The following is a 16,352-nucleotide window of genomic DNA, read 5'->3' on the forward strand; positions in this document are numbered from 1 at the left end:
CTACTGCATATAGCTGCCATACAAACTGTACGATCGGAAAAAAGTTTTTGTATGGAAAACTTTTGCATTTGACAAGATATATTTACGAAATTTGGCATAGATTATTTTTTAAGGCAACAATGTAATCTCCCAAGAAATTGTTCAGATCGGTTAACTATAGCATATAGCTGCCATACAAACTGTACGATCGGGAAAAAGTTCTTGTATGGAAAACTTTTGCATTTGACAAGATATATTCACCAAATTTGGTATATATTATTTTTGGAGGTAATAATGTAATCTCCGAAGAAATTGTTCAGATCGGTTAACTACAACATATAGCTGCCATACAAACTGAACACATAGTTACTAAAAGAAATGCACCTGTGAAGGGTATTTAGCTTCGGTGTAAACGAAGTTAACGTTTTTTATTTTTTTTTATTTTTTTTTATTTTAAAATGGAGTTATCGATGCAAGATTTGTAAGAAAAATATTTATGAAAAAAATTATATTTTTATCAACATTTTAGCGTGAGAAAAATATTTTACATAAATTTTATATTCATATCTACACGTGAATACAAGACATACACATGTACATACAAATGTATATATTGACTGCACCACACGTCTAACGTACATATGCATGTATATACATATCTCTAAAGTAGACGGTTGCTCATAAAACTGTTATATGTTTTCTCGCCACCACTGTGTTGCTTAGCTAATAAACTTGCAAATTTTTTAATAATAAAATTTTCAATATATTTTATATTCGCTAAAATTATTGAATAAACCTACCGCTATTGCATCCATTACGGCATTCACCATGTTGGCTTTTGTTGTTGTACGTTTCTTGTTGTTGTACTAATGCACCTTTTTGCTATGTACGGCTTACTCAATATTTTCTTGGTGTTGACATTTAATTTGTTGAAATCACACAAACAGCTGCTTGCAACAACAACAACAACACCAGCACTAGCTAGTAAGCACACTTGCCACAAGCGGTCGAGAGCTGGGCCCGCTGGCCATATAATGCCACCACACACACACACACACACACACACACACTTTTTAAATGGAATTTGCTTGCTTCTGTGTGTGTGTAAGTTGGTGTGTGTTGGCTTGCTGAAAACACCGTTACGAGTGTTGTGGGTTGTGTTAGCCAAATTAATCCATGCAAATACGCCAAGTAACTGCTGTTTATTTTTTCTTTCCTTCACTTCTTCTATAATAAAAGTTGTTGCTGTTGTTGTTTTTTTTTTCCAACCATCAAGTGATTAACGCTTGACCAGTTGTTGTACGGTCTGATCGGTATGTATTAAATCGGTGAATTGGTTGGTGGCCAGCGCGCTTCGCTTGGCCGATAAGTGAGTGAGCTGCCGAGACACACGCTCACACACAAATACACGTACATGGATGTGTGTTAATCCAATGTGTATCTCTCGTTTGCTGGTTTCTTTGGTTGCTGCAAATTGATTTCGTTGTAAAATGTAGTAAAACAACAACAACAACAACACGCGTTTGTTGCCGGTGAAAGGTGATGACGTTGTGTTTGCACACACACACACACGCACATACACTTACAAGTAGTCGCAGCTGATTTGTTGTTGATTTTATTTGAAATTTTTGTTTTTGCTTTCGTTTTTGTAATTTTTGTGCTTTCCTATTTATGACTAAAATTGAGATTTCCTTGTTTGCACATAACTTCGTAGAAATTAATTTTTGACGATTTTTATTTGCTGTCGTGTCATTTCGGCGGATTATCACTTTAATCACTTTTTCAATTATTTTTTTTTTTTTTTTTTTGTTTTACTTTTCACTTTTTTTCTTTTATTTGCCACTCACAACTAATTGAGTTTTCTGTTTGTTTTGTTAATTCGAAATTTTCTCACTTGTTATTTTATTTTCACAGTTATTTATGATCAATTTCAATTACTTAGGGGATTGTCTGTTTTTGTGTTGCGAGGGAATATTTTACCTGGTGTTCATTTTTAGAAATTCAATAACTGTAAAAGTGGTTAGTTAGTAGTTAGTTAGTTATTTCATATATAGGAGAGGACAAGGTGCTTGCATAAAATGCAACCAACCAGGTCACACATTGAAAGAGCGCACACAGCCTCCTCATGTCGCCCATATCCCGAGCGCCGCAAAATGTATAGGAATTAAGAAAATATATTAATATTCCACAGGCCAACCTGAAACACAGTAATTAGCTGATACTTGAGGCCAAGCGACAGCCCACAAGAATTTCAAGAAAAGCTCGACAATATTGAGGATACGAATAGGTCAACAGAAGATCAACTAATTATCGCCGGAGACCTAAACTCGAAAGCTGTAGAGTGAAATATGCCAAACACGGACTCGAGAGGTAAGCGCATTCTAGATATGGTTGCGCGGCTTGATCAAATAACAATTCAATATGGCAAATAAAACCAGCAGACATTACCCAATCTTCAGAACCCATGGCAGGCTCAATAAAGAAATAGAGATTCCTAGAAGATTAAACTGGTAGCGATCATCAGTACATTTCGGAGATGCCGAGCAATACCAAACAGCAAAAAAAGAGCTGAATTATGCCATCGATGATAGCAAAAAGAAAAATTGGAGAAACTAAGCGAGTATGTTAACAAAAGCCTTGGTGTCTTTGGTATAAAATAGTAATGAAGAAACTCGGTATTCGAGCAAAACCACTTGATTTAAACGCTATCCAAACGTATGGTGTAGTAAACGCACTCTTTCCCATGCACGAAAAAAGAGTCAGTGATCCAGAATGACTTTCAGAAGCTCACAGTCAAGGAACAGGAACAGTCGAGGAACTACTACTGGCCACTAGCAAGTTCAAAATTAGCGAATCGATCAGCCCGTGTAGAATCCCAGCAGTATAACATAAAACAATCGCCGCATAACAACCCGCAGTACTCGTAAATATGTACAAAGATTGCATCGAAACTGGAATATTTCCTGAAATAAACAAATCAGCAGGGGAAAAGAGAATGCCAACTTGTCATTTGCATACTGCCCACTATGCATACTCGACACAGCGGGAAAGCTCTTAAAAGAGCTACTTAAACCTAGACTGGAAGCGACCATCAATGATGCTGGGAGACTCTGTCCCAGAAAACACGATTTAAGACGCGGAAGGTCAATTTTAGGAATCATCCATAACGTCATTGAATGTGTAGAAGTCGCATAGCGTAGATGCCCCAAATACAAGCGAATAGTTCTGTTGGCGACTTTATGAGTTCGAATCGCTTTCAATAGCGCGAGACGGGCGAGCAAGATCGGCGATTTAAAAAATTTTAGAATCCCCGATTACATCAATGCCATGATGCGGAGCTATCTTAGTAACAGTATTGGCTACGCGGACGACATGGCAGCAGTAATCACAGCCTGAGACACAGAGAATGCCCGAAGAAAGCAGATTTAAGCCATGATACGGACCCAGACATAGCTTGACTCAGACAACCTACAGCTCACTACTACTGCTGACGAACAAACACATTCCTCTCTAAATAAGCGTACAAACGACGAAGTTTATTCTAAGGACACAAAAAGTGATATATTACATGGGCGTAAGACTGGGCCCCAGATTAACCTTCTTGGTGAAAATATTTTAAAAACAGTTGGCAACTCTAATGTATTTTTTTAACAAAATTTTGTGGATACTTTCTCTTAGTTACTCAAATTTTACATAACTTTTATAGTTTTAGACCAAGTTTTAATTTTTTAATTAACTACATGTGGCAACCCTATAAATAATTTTATTTATTATTTTGTTTAATTACAAAATTTTAAGCACAATACATTGCGTTTTTCAATTTTTTTTTCTAAATTTATTTTAAAAACAGTTGGCAACTCTAATATATTTTTTTAACAAAATTTTGTGGATACGTTCTCTTAGTTACTCAATTTTTATGTAACTTTTATAGTTTTAGACCAAGTTTTATTTTTTTAATTAACTACATGTGGCAACCCTATAAATAATTTTATTTATTATTTTGTTTACTTATGAAATTTTAAACACCATACATTACGTTTTTAAATTTTTTTTCTAAACTTATTTTAAAAACAGTTGGCAACTCTAATATATTTTTTTAACAAAATTTTGTGGATACTTTCTCTTAGGTACTCAATTTTTATGTAACTTTCATAGTTTTAGACCAAGTTTTAATTTTTTAATTAACTACATGTGGCAACCCTATAAATAATTTTATTTATTATTTTGTTTACTTATGAAATTTTAAACACCATACATAACGTTTTTAAATTTTTTTTTCTAAATTTATTTTAAAAACAGTTGGCAACGCTAATATATTTTTTTAACAAAATTTTGTGGATACTTTCTCTTAGGTACTCAAATTTTACATAACTTTTGTAGTTTTACATTTATTCTTTATTTTTATTTAACTAAATACATGTGGCAACACTTTTATTAATTTTATTTAGGAGACTTGTAAAGGGCTCTCAGTGAAACAGAAACTATCAAAACCAGATAAAATATGCATATTGTTGTTATCAATATCACTCTAAATATTTGCTGCAATAAATTGAGAAAGTGATATCTCTCAAAAGAGGCGCTGTAAAACGCCATAAATATTTATAAACATTTTCGACAAATAAAAAAGCCCATAAGCCGTAAATAAATGTATTAAACGCGCGTCCCTGACATATTGTTGTTTTTATATTCATTTTATATATTTTAGTCAGACTACACGCCTGCGCGCCACAACCTGTTGCGGCGATAATCGCATGCGTTAAGCAACAACAAAAGCAATAAGAAAAACTAATTTAGCATGCGGTGTTTTACCGAATTTCGTTCGCTTTTTATATTTCGAACGTAAACGATCGTAATTAGATACGTTGATTTCATTGTTGAGAATTTTAAATTTGATTATTGTTGTTTTCCTCGCATTTTATATTGTTTAATTGTTTACTTTTATTTTTATTTTTATTTTTATTTTTTGTGATCGGTGGCCAGCCGAGCGCGTAAATTCATTTGATCGCCAGAGTTGATGCTAAATTGGCGAGATTGTTTTATGTTTTCTTACTTTTATTCGCATTTATTTTTGTTTTTATTTTTGTTAATTTTTTGTTATATTTTTTTTAAGTTTTTCGTTTATTTTTGTACATTTTCGCCTTCTGTGCGCTAATTTCTGTGTCGTCTAAAAGTTATATGAAATTAATTGTTTCTGTGTCTGTTTTTTATTTTTTTGGCGGCATTTGCTAAAATGTTTTTTCGATCAAGGAAATAATTCATAGCCGACACACTTTTGGTTGCAGAAAACTTGTTCACACGATTTGGAAATTTGTATTCAAAACTTGAGTTTTAACTGATTTCAATTCAACGACGATGCGCTCTAATTCATTTCAATGAGATACATTTTGCATGGAAGCTTTGGATTTGGGAGGAATGTATACTATTCTTCAAAACAAAAAAACAAAAAAAAACAAAAAAAAAACATTCATAAACAAAAAGTACACCCCTTACTCTAAAAACCACATAAATTCTAAAAATCGGTATCAAAAGTGCATTCTGGTCACCTTACTGTTCGAAGCTTTTCCAGTTTTATACTCTCGCAACATGTTGCTACCTAGTTTTAGATTAACCATATACAAATACATATATCAATGATCAGTTTGTCAAAGCGAGTTGATTTCCAAATGACTGTGTATCCGTTTGTGCAAGCTATAACTTGAGTAATGCTTCAGATATCTTAATGAAACTCAGAACACATATCAATTGGCACCACAAAAAGTAAGTGTTGTTGGTGAGATAAATGGTGTCATTGCCATGTGACTGAAAATTTCGTTAAATAATAAAATTGTGTAAAAAAAATAAACAAAATGAGCCTGATCCCACCCGCTAAATAGTTGTATTTACATATCTCAAGCTAAGCCAACCAAAATTACCCAGTAGACTTTTTCTCGGCACTTCTCCAACAGTATATAAATTGTTGCTTTTTTCAACGATATTTTTTGCAGATAAACTGTGGGTCTTGTCAAACTGTCAGTATTGTTTGTCATTCTTTCATGAAAATCACTCAACTTTTATAGGAAAATTCACGTGCTGTTCAGAATGTGTTTCGAGCGCTTCGCTCAATTTATGGTCAACTTAAACGGCCTACTGAGCGTACTACTTGGAACACTTTCCAGCTTTCATTATTGGATAATATTAGACCGAATAGATCAGTAAAAATATGCAGCAGCTGAGAGTGTACACGAAGATCGTGGAGATTCGATTCGGCGCCATTCGCAGAAACTCGAACTGACATATGGAACGACTTGGCGCACTTTACATCGAGATTTTAAATTGGAAACGTACAAAATACAGCTTGTGGAAGGACTGAAGCCGTGCTAAGAAGCTTCGCTCTCTGGCTCTTGAAAAGTTCCGAAAATATCCGACGTTTTAGAGCCTCCTTTTGTTCAGAGATTAGTCTCATTTTTGTCTCAATGTTTACGTAAACAAGCGAATTGCCTCAGAGATTCAATAGCTGCCGTATCGTCCAGAAAAACAACGTTTTGCTGTGGTTTATGGGCCGGTGGAATCATCGGTCCATATTTCTTCAAAAATGATGCCGGTGAGAGCATAACCATCAAAGTCGACCGTTATTTCGCCATGATAAGGAACTATGTATTTGATGCAAGAAATTGAAGCTAGTGATCTCGGCGACATTTGTTTTCAACAAGACCTCGCAACACATTGCATCATTCGATGGATTTCTTCAGAGAACGCAGATAATTTCACATTTTGGGCGATCGTTCGAGTGGTGTGATATCACACCGTTGAACTTTTTTCATGTGGAGATATATCAAGCTTAAAGTCTATGTGGACGTGGATTCAGATGTTTCGCTCCAAGGCCGTCATTCGAGTGTCATTCGCCAATTACCAGTCAAAATGATCGAACGAGTCAACGAAACTTGGACCCCCTGAGGCGTAGCTGTAGCCAACATTTGAAAGAGATGATATTCAAAATATAAATGCCAAAGATTGTTCTTTAGAATGATAATAAATCCCCATTAAATTTGAAGTTTCGGTGTTTTTTGTTAAAACAAAAATGGGGGGTCTCGAAATGCAGCACCGTTTTTAATGAAAACGCGACTTCTAAGACAATGAGGAAATATTGTTCCTTCTTCTTTCATACCTTTTTTTGCATTAAAAACTTTTTTTTTTTTTTTTTTTTTTTTTTTTTTTTTTTTTTTTTTTTTTTTTTTTTTTTTTTTTTTTTTTTTTTTTTTTTTTTTTTTTTTTGAAAAGCATTAACGGTGCATTTGGTTTACATATTCGGCAAAACTTACTTGGCAAAGTGCTCACTCTCTCACTTAATAGAGTTTTTGGTCTGAAACATAATTTAGTAAATTAGCAAATTGCGTTTTTTCATCATTCTACAAAAGCCTGCTGACTAGAATAATGACAGTATGGCATCATCACTGCTTTCGAAGCTCAAATAAAATTCGATTTTAATAACACCAAGGCAATATGAGTAATCGATATAAAAAATGTTGACTTAATTAATGAACGAATTGCCAATTAAGTTCTTTTCATTTGGTAAAATTTACGCAATCCAACACATTTATGGTGAGTTTGAATTATGACACCGCTACTCGTTATAGCAAACAGCCGCATACACAGCGATTACACACAAATAAATGAAAACATAAATTTATAGGTTTCTGCACAACGCATAGCTATCCGTCGCACCGACTGTTTCGTCAGCTAAAATGTCAGTTAAAATGCGTGGGCCGATTTATTGGTTGAAAATTGAAATTTCATGCAAAACAAATGAGCGTTGATTGTGTGAAGTAAGCAACTGGAAATTATTTAACCGAAAAACGTGTAAATTAAAGCTTTCACAGAGTCAACAAAAAAACAAAAAAATAAAAATAATAGTAATTAAAAATGCATATTTGCATACTATATGCATGCAAGTAAGGCAAAAAGTCCGTGCTCACAAAAAAAGCAAAATAAACGTTGATTATTAAGTGGCTCGTTAAACGCGCATTGAAATTCATTTTACAGGTCATGGGAAAATTTACAAAGTTTATTCGCGCAATGAATACCGCCCACTAATTTGAAGATTTGTTTACATTTTTCATCAGACAAAATAGTAAATTGTACATATGTATATACAAGCATATAAAAGAAAGTCGAATGCCGTAGGGAGCAGAATTGTCCATGTTCTCTAAAATGTCTGCTTGTTGAGCGCCTGCCCTCATCGGTAGCTTAAAAGCTGCGCGTGAGACTAAAAATTTGTAGAGCTCTTCGCTAAACATCTATCAACAATTAAATGCGCCAAATTCCAAGCGGAAGCCTTTGGTGTCAGAAAAGCTTCCGAGATAGCTAAAAACGTAGGCAACGATATAAAAAGTATTCATATTGTATTTTTCGAAAGATGGGCGGCTAGTAGCTGAAATTCCGAAAGTGTTGACATACGGTACACGCGAGATGGAATGCCTTAAAGACGTGCAAGATCGCCAAGATCATGTGCAAGAGTCACTAAGAAAATCTCACATGCTTTTTACTCACACGCTCTCGAAAGGACTGCAGGACGGTTGTTTAGAATCTTTCCCATGCTTCTGTCCAGCAATATCCAGATCTCGTCTAAAATATCTAGAATATACATTCGTAAACGCAGTTCAATCTCCTAGAAAATTAGGTATCCAATCGCTCGTAAAGTTCGCAAAAAGCGCTGACGTGTGTCTATATGTATAGCGTGGCAACCGGGAAGTAAAACCTAACCTAAACTTGTCTTGTTAAGAGTTCATCGTAACTGACTATAAATAATTCTCTCGCAGAACTTTCAAAAGTTATAGAGTACATATATATGGTATATTGTACCCTTTCCACTCTCTTCCATTAATTCCGATCTTGCCCCCAACTTTTGATTTGACTGCCACTTTATTGGACCCTAGATATGTCGATGCTCAAATTTCTTACTCAGATTAGAGCGGTTCTGCCTTTCCTTCATCTACCTTGTGGATTCCAGTCGATAGCGCTTCGGGTGATTGTGCCTGCAACTCGTCCCAGAACTTATTCGAGGCAGTCTCATTTCGTTTTGAGAATTCTAGCCCGCAGGGGTGTTAGATTTGTGCGTGACTATAAGTCCGTGTTAGAGACTGTCACGGGCCCGCAAAGGCGACATACATTGCGAAGACAACAGTTTGTGAAACATTGCTGGTTTTGTATGTCAGCGGTTAAGAAAATTTCGTGCAGCTGTGTAGAAGTGTGGGGTTAACATTGGTGTTGCATAATTCCAAAATTTACTGCAAGCTCATACGGGTGTTTGGATAAAATAAAATAGTCTAAAGCAATACGTAGACATACAAGAAACGCCAAAGGCTCTATAAAATATAAATATTCGGCAAGACGAGTCGCTTTATTCTGTTCGTATGTCTGAATATACTCGAGTTAAATCCTTAGTTTTAAAGGTATCGATCTCTAGGAATTATTGTTAATACGCCGGCTTCACTACTCCGTAGACAAAATGTGATTGATGGGTTTATACTACAAGACTGTACCCCGAAATATGTTCCTGAGAGAATTGAGCTCACCGGCATCTTTTTAAAGCATGCAGCGAAGACTTTTCAAGCTCAGATTATATAAGTTTAACGAGTTGGACGAGTAAGAGTTGTATAGTTAATCGTAAGACCTTATAAAGTGGACGCAACAAACTTAACGCCCACCAAGAAAACTTTGAAGCGATTATATCCAAAATAATGAAGTTGCTATACATATAAAATGTTTCAGAATTTTTATATATCTACTCCTTTGTCTTCCTACAATAGTCGCGACTTTTGTTTACTTTCTTGCAAAGTACAGCGTAAAATACGCATTGATGTGTCTCTAAAGTCGGAGCAAACCAGATTCGCCGCGCTCTATGCCACTAAACCCCTCAAACAAGGCGGAAAACATATGTAGTCATGTACAGTAAAAATAAATAAAGAAGTTAAATAGCTAAATAAGCTAAAAAAAAAAAGCAAAAGCAATGAACTTGAAATTGTTAAAAATCACACAACAACAACACAAACAATGTCTTTGTAGACAGAGCGCTGCAGTCGCCGTGTTAAAAGCGAAACCAAGCACAGAAATGGCTAAAACGTCGCCACGAATATGGCTAGGCGGGTCTGCCGCGACTGAATTCCGCGAATTGCCTGCAACAAATCACACAATTTAACTCGCTCGCACTAAACGCCGATAAGCAGCCGCAACACAGCAGCCAAGCGCACAAAACAATAACAATAACAGCAAAGCCGTAGCATAAACAATGAAACAAAAACGCGTTAACATCTGCCATATATGGCTTGAACCGGGTAGCGCACTGGGAGACGACGCGCACGCCGCCCGCACAACCTCACCTTTTCGTTGTCAATGCCATAGCCGCGACGAGCTGAGTCAATACCAGAAATAGATGCCGCGCTGTCGTCATTGTAGTCGGCTATTTGCTGCTCTTGTCGCCGTTTTTGTCGCCTATCCTCCGCCGTCGCCCCAACAGCAACAACAACAAGCGACTGACTATGTTTGCAATGGCTGGCCAGTGGGCGCAATGGGACCAGTAGCTCAGCCGGTCAATAGACTTTCCGCCATAATTGTCCACATTGTATAAATAACATTTGCTCTTTGTGGTAAAGGCAAGATGACTTGGCGCGTGCAACGCTCCGCCGTTTTGTGCTCGACTTTATGGACAATGAGGGCGATTACAGCAATATTAAATTATGATCGCTAGCGGTATGCAACGACCAAGAGGAAGGTGTTTCTGAGTATATAACATTCATCTGAAAAAAAAACTTAGCTTGTCTCAGTAAGGAAGTTCGTTTGCGTTAACAGCTGCAAAACAGTTGAAATCAGAGATAATGAGATCTCCAACTCCTCTCTCATGGAAGTGAGAGAGCAATTGCTAAACGTCAAAACCTACCGAACTTTGACAGTTGACTGGATTGAGTAGGTTTTGACGTTTTGCAATTTGAATGACTGGAACGGCCAGATTGAAATTATATCAAAAATATATATGAACGGAGGAATTTATTGCCGCCGTTCAAAATCGCTAATAAAAATTTAAAATAATGAAAATCAAAGAAAATGCGAAATTTAAATATATATTATGAAACGTTTTGTAATTTGATGCATHATAGAATTAATTTTCTATTACAAATGATTAAAAACATTTATTAATTTAGAACTAACAGGCTTAATTCACCTTATTAAGTATTGAAATATCGAAAGTCAGTTGTTTTAATATACCATAAAATCATAAAAAAGGAATTAAGTAATTTCGCCATATATTAAAAGTTCAATATATAATAATTTGCAATCGTAATAAATATTAGGTATTTTAATTTAAAATGTCCAAAAATTCTTATTTGGTGCGATCTGGCCATAATGGAAAATGTTATAAAAAACACTTATTTTGAGGCGCTCTCACACTCAAATAAGTTGAGCATCCCATTATCCCTGGTTGAAATGCACAGCAAGGTCTCAAATTCGAGATGAGTTTGCTCTGAGTAACTTGTTGCTGTTGATCAGTAATCGTAGTTTATCTTCGTGAACAATAGAGAGTTAAAGTCGAGACTTCGTTCCCTTTTGGAAAAAAACGCATAAATCGCTTTACTAAAACAGTAACGGTAGCTTGAAAAATCACTGTAAGAGATGTATCGCCTTCGAGGACCTAAATCGAATTTCACCAAAACGATATGTTTTGCACTCTCTGGGTTCAATTGGTGGAAGACAGCCGTTTTATAAGTCTGTCTTCAATTTCAGAAGTACAACATTCGACATTCGAAGAATTTGGCAGTAAATATTCATTCATATCCAACGTAAAATGAAGAACCGATTTCTTTTTAAGATTTCATCAATACCATCTCAAGTTACAACATTCCTGAAAACTATTTGCTGCAGTGGAGAGTACAAAAAAAGTAGTATCTACAAGTACTTCTTTTTAGTTGAATATCAAATTAGTTCTGAGAATTCTTTATAGATCTTCCACAGCGCTAATTATGAAAGATTTGAAGTTTAACTTTCAAGCTAGTTTAGCAGCAGATGTACTTCTGCGAAATTCTTTTAGAGTGGTATGCGTCCATTCCGAAAGCAGAGCTGCTAACCAGGCCTTGTGACCGCAACGTCTTTAGAAGTGACATCAAGCAACTTTCATATTAAACTTATCTGGATGTCTGGCCAGAGAGGAATCGTCGGAAATTTTAAACCCGATGAACTTGCAAGATAAGCACCCATACGAAATATCCAACAGGATGGGAACGAGCTCTGTCTTTGTGCATTTCGGGCGTTGGATCTATGCGCGTAACGCGAGCGCAGCAAATGTTGATCAGCAACCAGCGTCGTAGGATTGCGAAAGCCTTCTGGCATTAAGTCGAATGTAAAAGATGCATTGAATTGCTAGCTCTCTCTCGGACTCACACAGCCGCAATGACAGCCGTCGCAAATAATAATGTGCCATTGGCACTCACACGGTGAGGCTAAATATTTTAGAGGCCGCAACTTATCAAAGTTAAAAAGCAAAGCTCTGGACACTTTCTGCTCCCCTGTCCAACTCATCGCCACTGTAAGGTTGAAGCATCTTGGTTGCCATATTTTTCGCAAACTTGGCGAATCAACTGGAATTGATATTAGGCGCCTCAATAAACTTGTGGCAGGATCATGGTGTTTAGTCAATCTCCGACGATCTTTTTGATCAGTACTTAGGAGTTCTGGGTTCATGGTCTCATGTGAAATCAGAAAATTTACCTAACGATCATATGATTATCAATATTTTTAGTGTTTGACGTTTTTTTGTAGAAGTAAAGGGAATTATAAAATAATTTTTCACAAGGGTTAATTTAAGGTTTTCAAATCTAAAGTTTCTTTCTTAAAAATCAATTAGTGGTCGAATCTATTAGCTTTATAGAATTGGTTGCTTTATGACACAACTTGAATTATTCAACTTTGAAACCAGTATGAGGCCCAAAGCTTCTTTAAATCTTGCAGTAGCAATAAATATAGTATAAAAGTATAATATTTATTGCTAAGAAATTCAATTCAACTTAAACCAATACTTAACAATATAAATCCTGAAAAGTCAACAGCATTTTATGGAATTGCTAAATATTTGAACCACTTCGGTTAAGAGGAGGATCATTAATTAAAAGCTTTTGCCAGTCTTGTCAAGCTTTAATTTTAATTGCAGGATCTGATAAGAGTCTGGAGACATTCAAAGCTATTTACATACATATATGTGCCACATATACATATGTACATAAGAGTGTATATACATAATATATTAATAGTATGCGCAAGTATTGTCATTCGAATATACGCACGCCAGTAAGGAGTATAATTCGTTGTAGCGCCGATCAGATAATAAGAGCACGCCAGCCTCGCAGCCGGCAGCAACTAAATACAAAATTAATTACCCGCTGATAAATGTTATAGTATATACACATGCTATATATATACATATATATTTATATGCATATATATGTGTATTTGTAGCATTAATTAAATATTTGCTTAACCCCATGCCGTTTATCTGTGTAATTACATAAAGAAACATATTCCCATTACTTACTTATATAATTGAACTGTAGCGTAATGAAATCGTAAAACTTTTCAATTTAACGGTAATTCTTTAAATGCAGTTAATACATCACTTTTAGTGCATTTTTTGCGTTAACAATTGAGATTAATTAATGAAGTCATTTGTACATGCAAACGGCGAACAGTGAGTTGACTCGCTAAACGAGCGCGAATGTTAGTATGTATAGGGTGGAACAAAAGCAAGTTGATTTCTGTATTTTAAAGGAGAAGGAAGTAAGGTCCGAATGCCTTGTTGCTAAAAGAAAAATGCAAAAAATATATAGAATGCTATTTCATACTTATTTTAAGGATGCTAATTTCCGATAAGTAATTAAAAGTTGTAATTACAACGTTTTTAAATTACATCAATTAAAAATATATAATATATATTTCATTGTAAAGTAGTATTTATTTAAATCCAAAATAACTACTGATGAAGAAAAATTATTACGGGTAATTAAATACTATAAATAATTACATAATTACAATAGTAATCACAAACTCAAATATAATATAAAATATTATTGCTGATGAAAAATCAACAGTTCTTAATACATAACTACAATTGTAATCAAAAATATGACATGTAATTTTTTGAAAATATAATTACCACGAGTAATTAAAGTAATTTAATTTAAGAATTATTTTGTATTTAATACAATATTCGTATTAAATACAAAATAATAAATCCAAATGAAATGTGATTAGTGCGAGTAAAGCTGTAATTAACTGTATTGTAATAGTAATTCTAAAAATTTATATGAAAGCTAAAAATAAATAGTGATTAATTATAAAAAAATATCTTAAATAATTATATTAGAAAATAAATATATTGAAAACCTACAATTATTACAATACAAAATTATTATTTTTGAAAATTAATTACTACATAAATTTTACTTGGAAATTTAAATTTGTAATTAAAAGTATTGATATAAAAAAGAATTACTGATAATATGTAATTATTATTTAAAAWTAATATATTAATATGAAAATTAATTACTACGTGAAATGTAATTGTATGCTWTTATTTGTAATTAAACAAAAATTKTAATCAAAAGKAATTGAGTAATTAAACATGTAATTCCAAAATGTAATTAAATATGTAATCGAAATTATGTTAAATAAATTAACATAAACAAAATATTGATGAAAAATAATTACTACATCTAATGAAAAGTTGTAATTATACAAGTAATATCGATAACAAATTACTATGATGAGTAATTAAAATATTTAGCCATATAATTACTAATTTAATCAAAAGCAGATAAATGAAATGGAAAAATAATTATTAATGGAAGATAAACACTACATGTAATTAATCTTCTAAATACTATATAGAATCTTTAATTACATAACTAACAACGATAAAAAATCATTACTACAAGTAATTAAGAATTTTAAACACATAACTAGTAATGCCATTAAAAACAGATAAATAAAATGGAAAAAAGTACTGATGTAACACAATCACTATTGGTAATGCAATGATTAATTACATAACAACAATTACAATTACCACTTTCGTATACTATGACTGAAAAATAATGTTAAATATGAAATTACTTTATTTATTACTGGTTTACTAATTACTTTCCGATGAAAAATAATTAATCCAAGACATAGAAATAAAACAAAAAGTACTGATGGAACATAATGTAATGGTAATGTAATTAACATGTGATAATTATGTTCGCTCAATACTTTTTTTATAATTATGCGAAGCCATTAAATTTTCACATACTAATATGACTTGCAAATAATATTAAATCTGAAACCATTTATTTATGACTAGATTAGTAATTACTTTCCGAAAAAAGTAATTACTTTCCGAAAAAAGTAATTACTACGGGTAATTGAGAATTATAACCGCATAATTACTATCAAATAATCAAAAACAGTTAAATAAAATTTAACAAAAAGTACCAATGGAAAATAAGTAATCTTAGTAATTAAATACATACAATTTTCATACACTAATAAGACTTACAAATAACAATAAATACGAAATTTATTACTGGATTAATAATTACTTCCCAGATTACTCATTATTATTTTATATTGGAAAGATAACTAAACAGTTTGTGGTTGAACAAGAAATAGGAAATTACTAATTACTGCTAATTACTCATTAAGATTGCTTTAAAAAAGGATTTAATGGTGAAATATTCTTCTTATATAACCTAACAATAGTAGCAGTCTAAAAGTAGTGGACTTCGGAAGTGTCCGAATACTAACTATTTTATCGAATTCCGGAAAGTTCTCTACACAAAACTAGACGAAAGCGTAACTGAAAAGCGCAAGCCGTAACCAGCATTTGAACCACCCGCTACCTGACAGCCTGTAGAGTCATACACGAATGCAAATATTTGCACACCTTCAATGCAGTTTGCACTCAATTCACTTGCAAGTATTTATTTACTGTCACTTAAACTATGCTGTAATGATTGTTGTTATTGTTAGTGCTAATGCAGTATTTAGTTGCAACGCTTTGGCTGTGGCTGTTGCAGGCATTTGTTTTGTTTACTTTGCCACAGCAATTGCAGTCACTAAAATCGTATTCAAGTCATTTGCGTGTTATCGCAATCATAAATTTTAATTGATTTATTGAACTGCGCTCTGAAACGCCGCATGCGTGCAAAGAAAGAGTCCAGCAGCGGCTTGTGGCGATAGGAGACTCGCTTGTGCCGACACTAAGCGCATGTGGGTACATCATGTATATACTATGTCTGTACATATGCAAGTATTTGTGGAAGAAGAAAAGAGTTTTCGCAGACAAGTTACAATCAAGCGACTTAGAGTCTGTT

At 33.9% G+C, this 16,352-nt stretch overlaps 1 protein-coding gene across 4 annotated transcripts in view; it reads right to left on the reverse strand.

The window, feature by feature from the left end:
• Positions 1–16,352, reverse strand: part of LOC108972435 (protein sprint) — a 553,725-nt gene that overhangs the window by 406,010 nt on the left and 131,363 nt on the right. The window contains exon 1 of one of the 4 annotated variants that reach the window (XM_018939002.1): positions 780–1,730. The exons of the other annotated variants lie outside the window; for them this stretch is intronic. Coding sequence (XP_018794547.1) covers positions 780–809 — 30 coding nt within the window. The 5' untranslated portion in view covers positions 810–1,730. Of the gene's footprint in view, positions 1–779; positions 1,731–16,352 lie in introns of those variants that run through there. 4 annotated transcript variants of the gene reach the window in all.

Source organism: Bactrocera latifrons, unplaced genomic scaffold (assembly GCF_001853355.1).
Source record: "Bactrocera latifrons isolate USDA-ARS-PBARC rearing strain unplaced genomic scaffold, ASM185335v1 scaffold_4, whole genome shotgun sequence".
NCBI classification, from domain to species: domain Eukaryota; kingdom Metazoa; phylum Arthropoda; class Insecta; order Diptera; family Tephritidae; genus Bactrocera; species Bactrocera latifrons.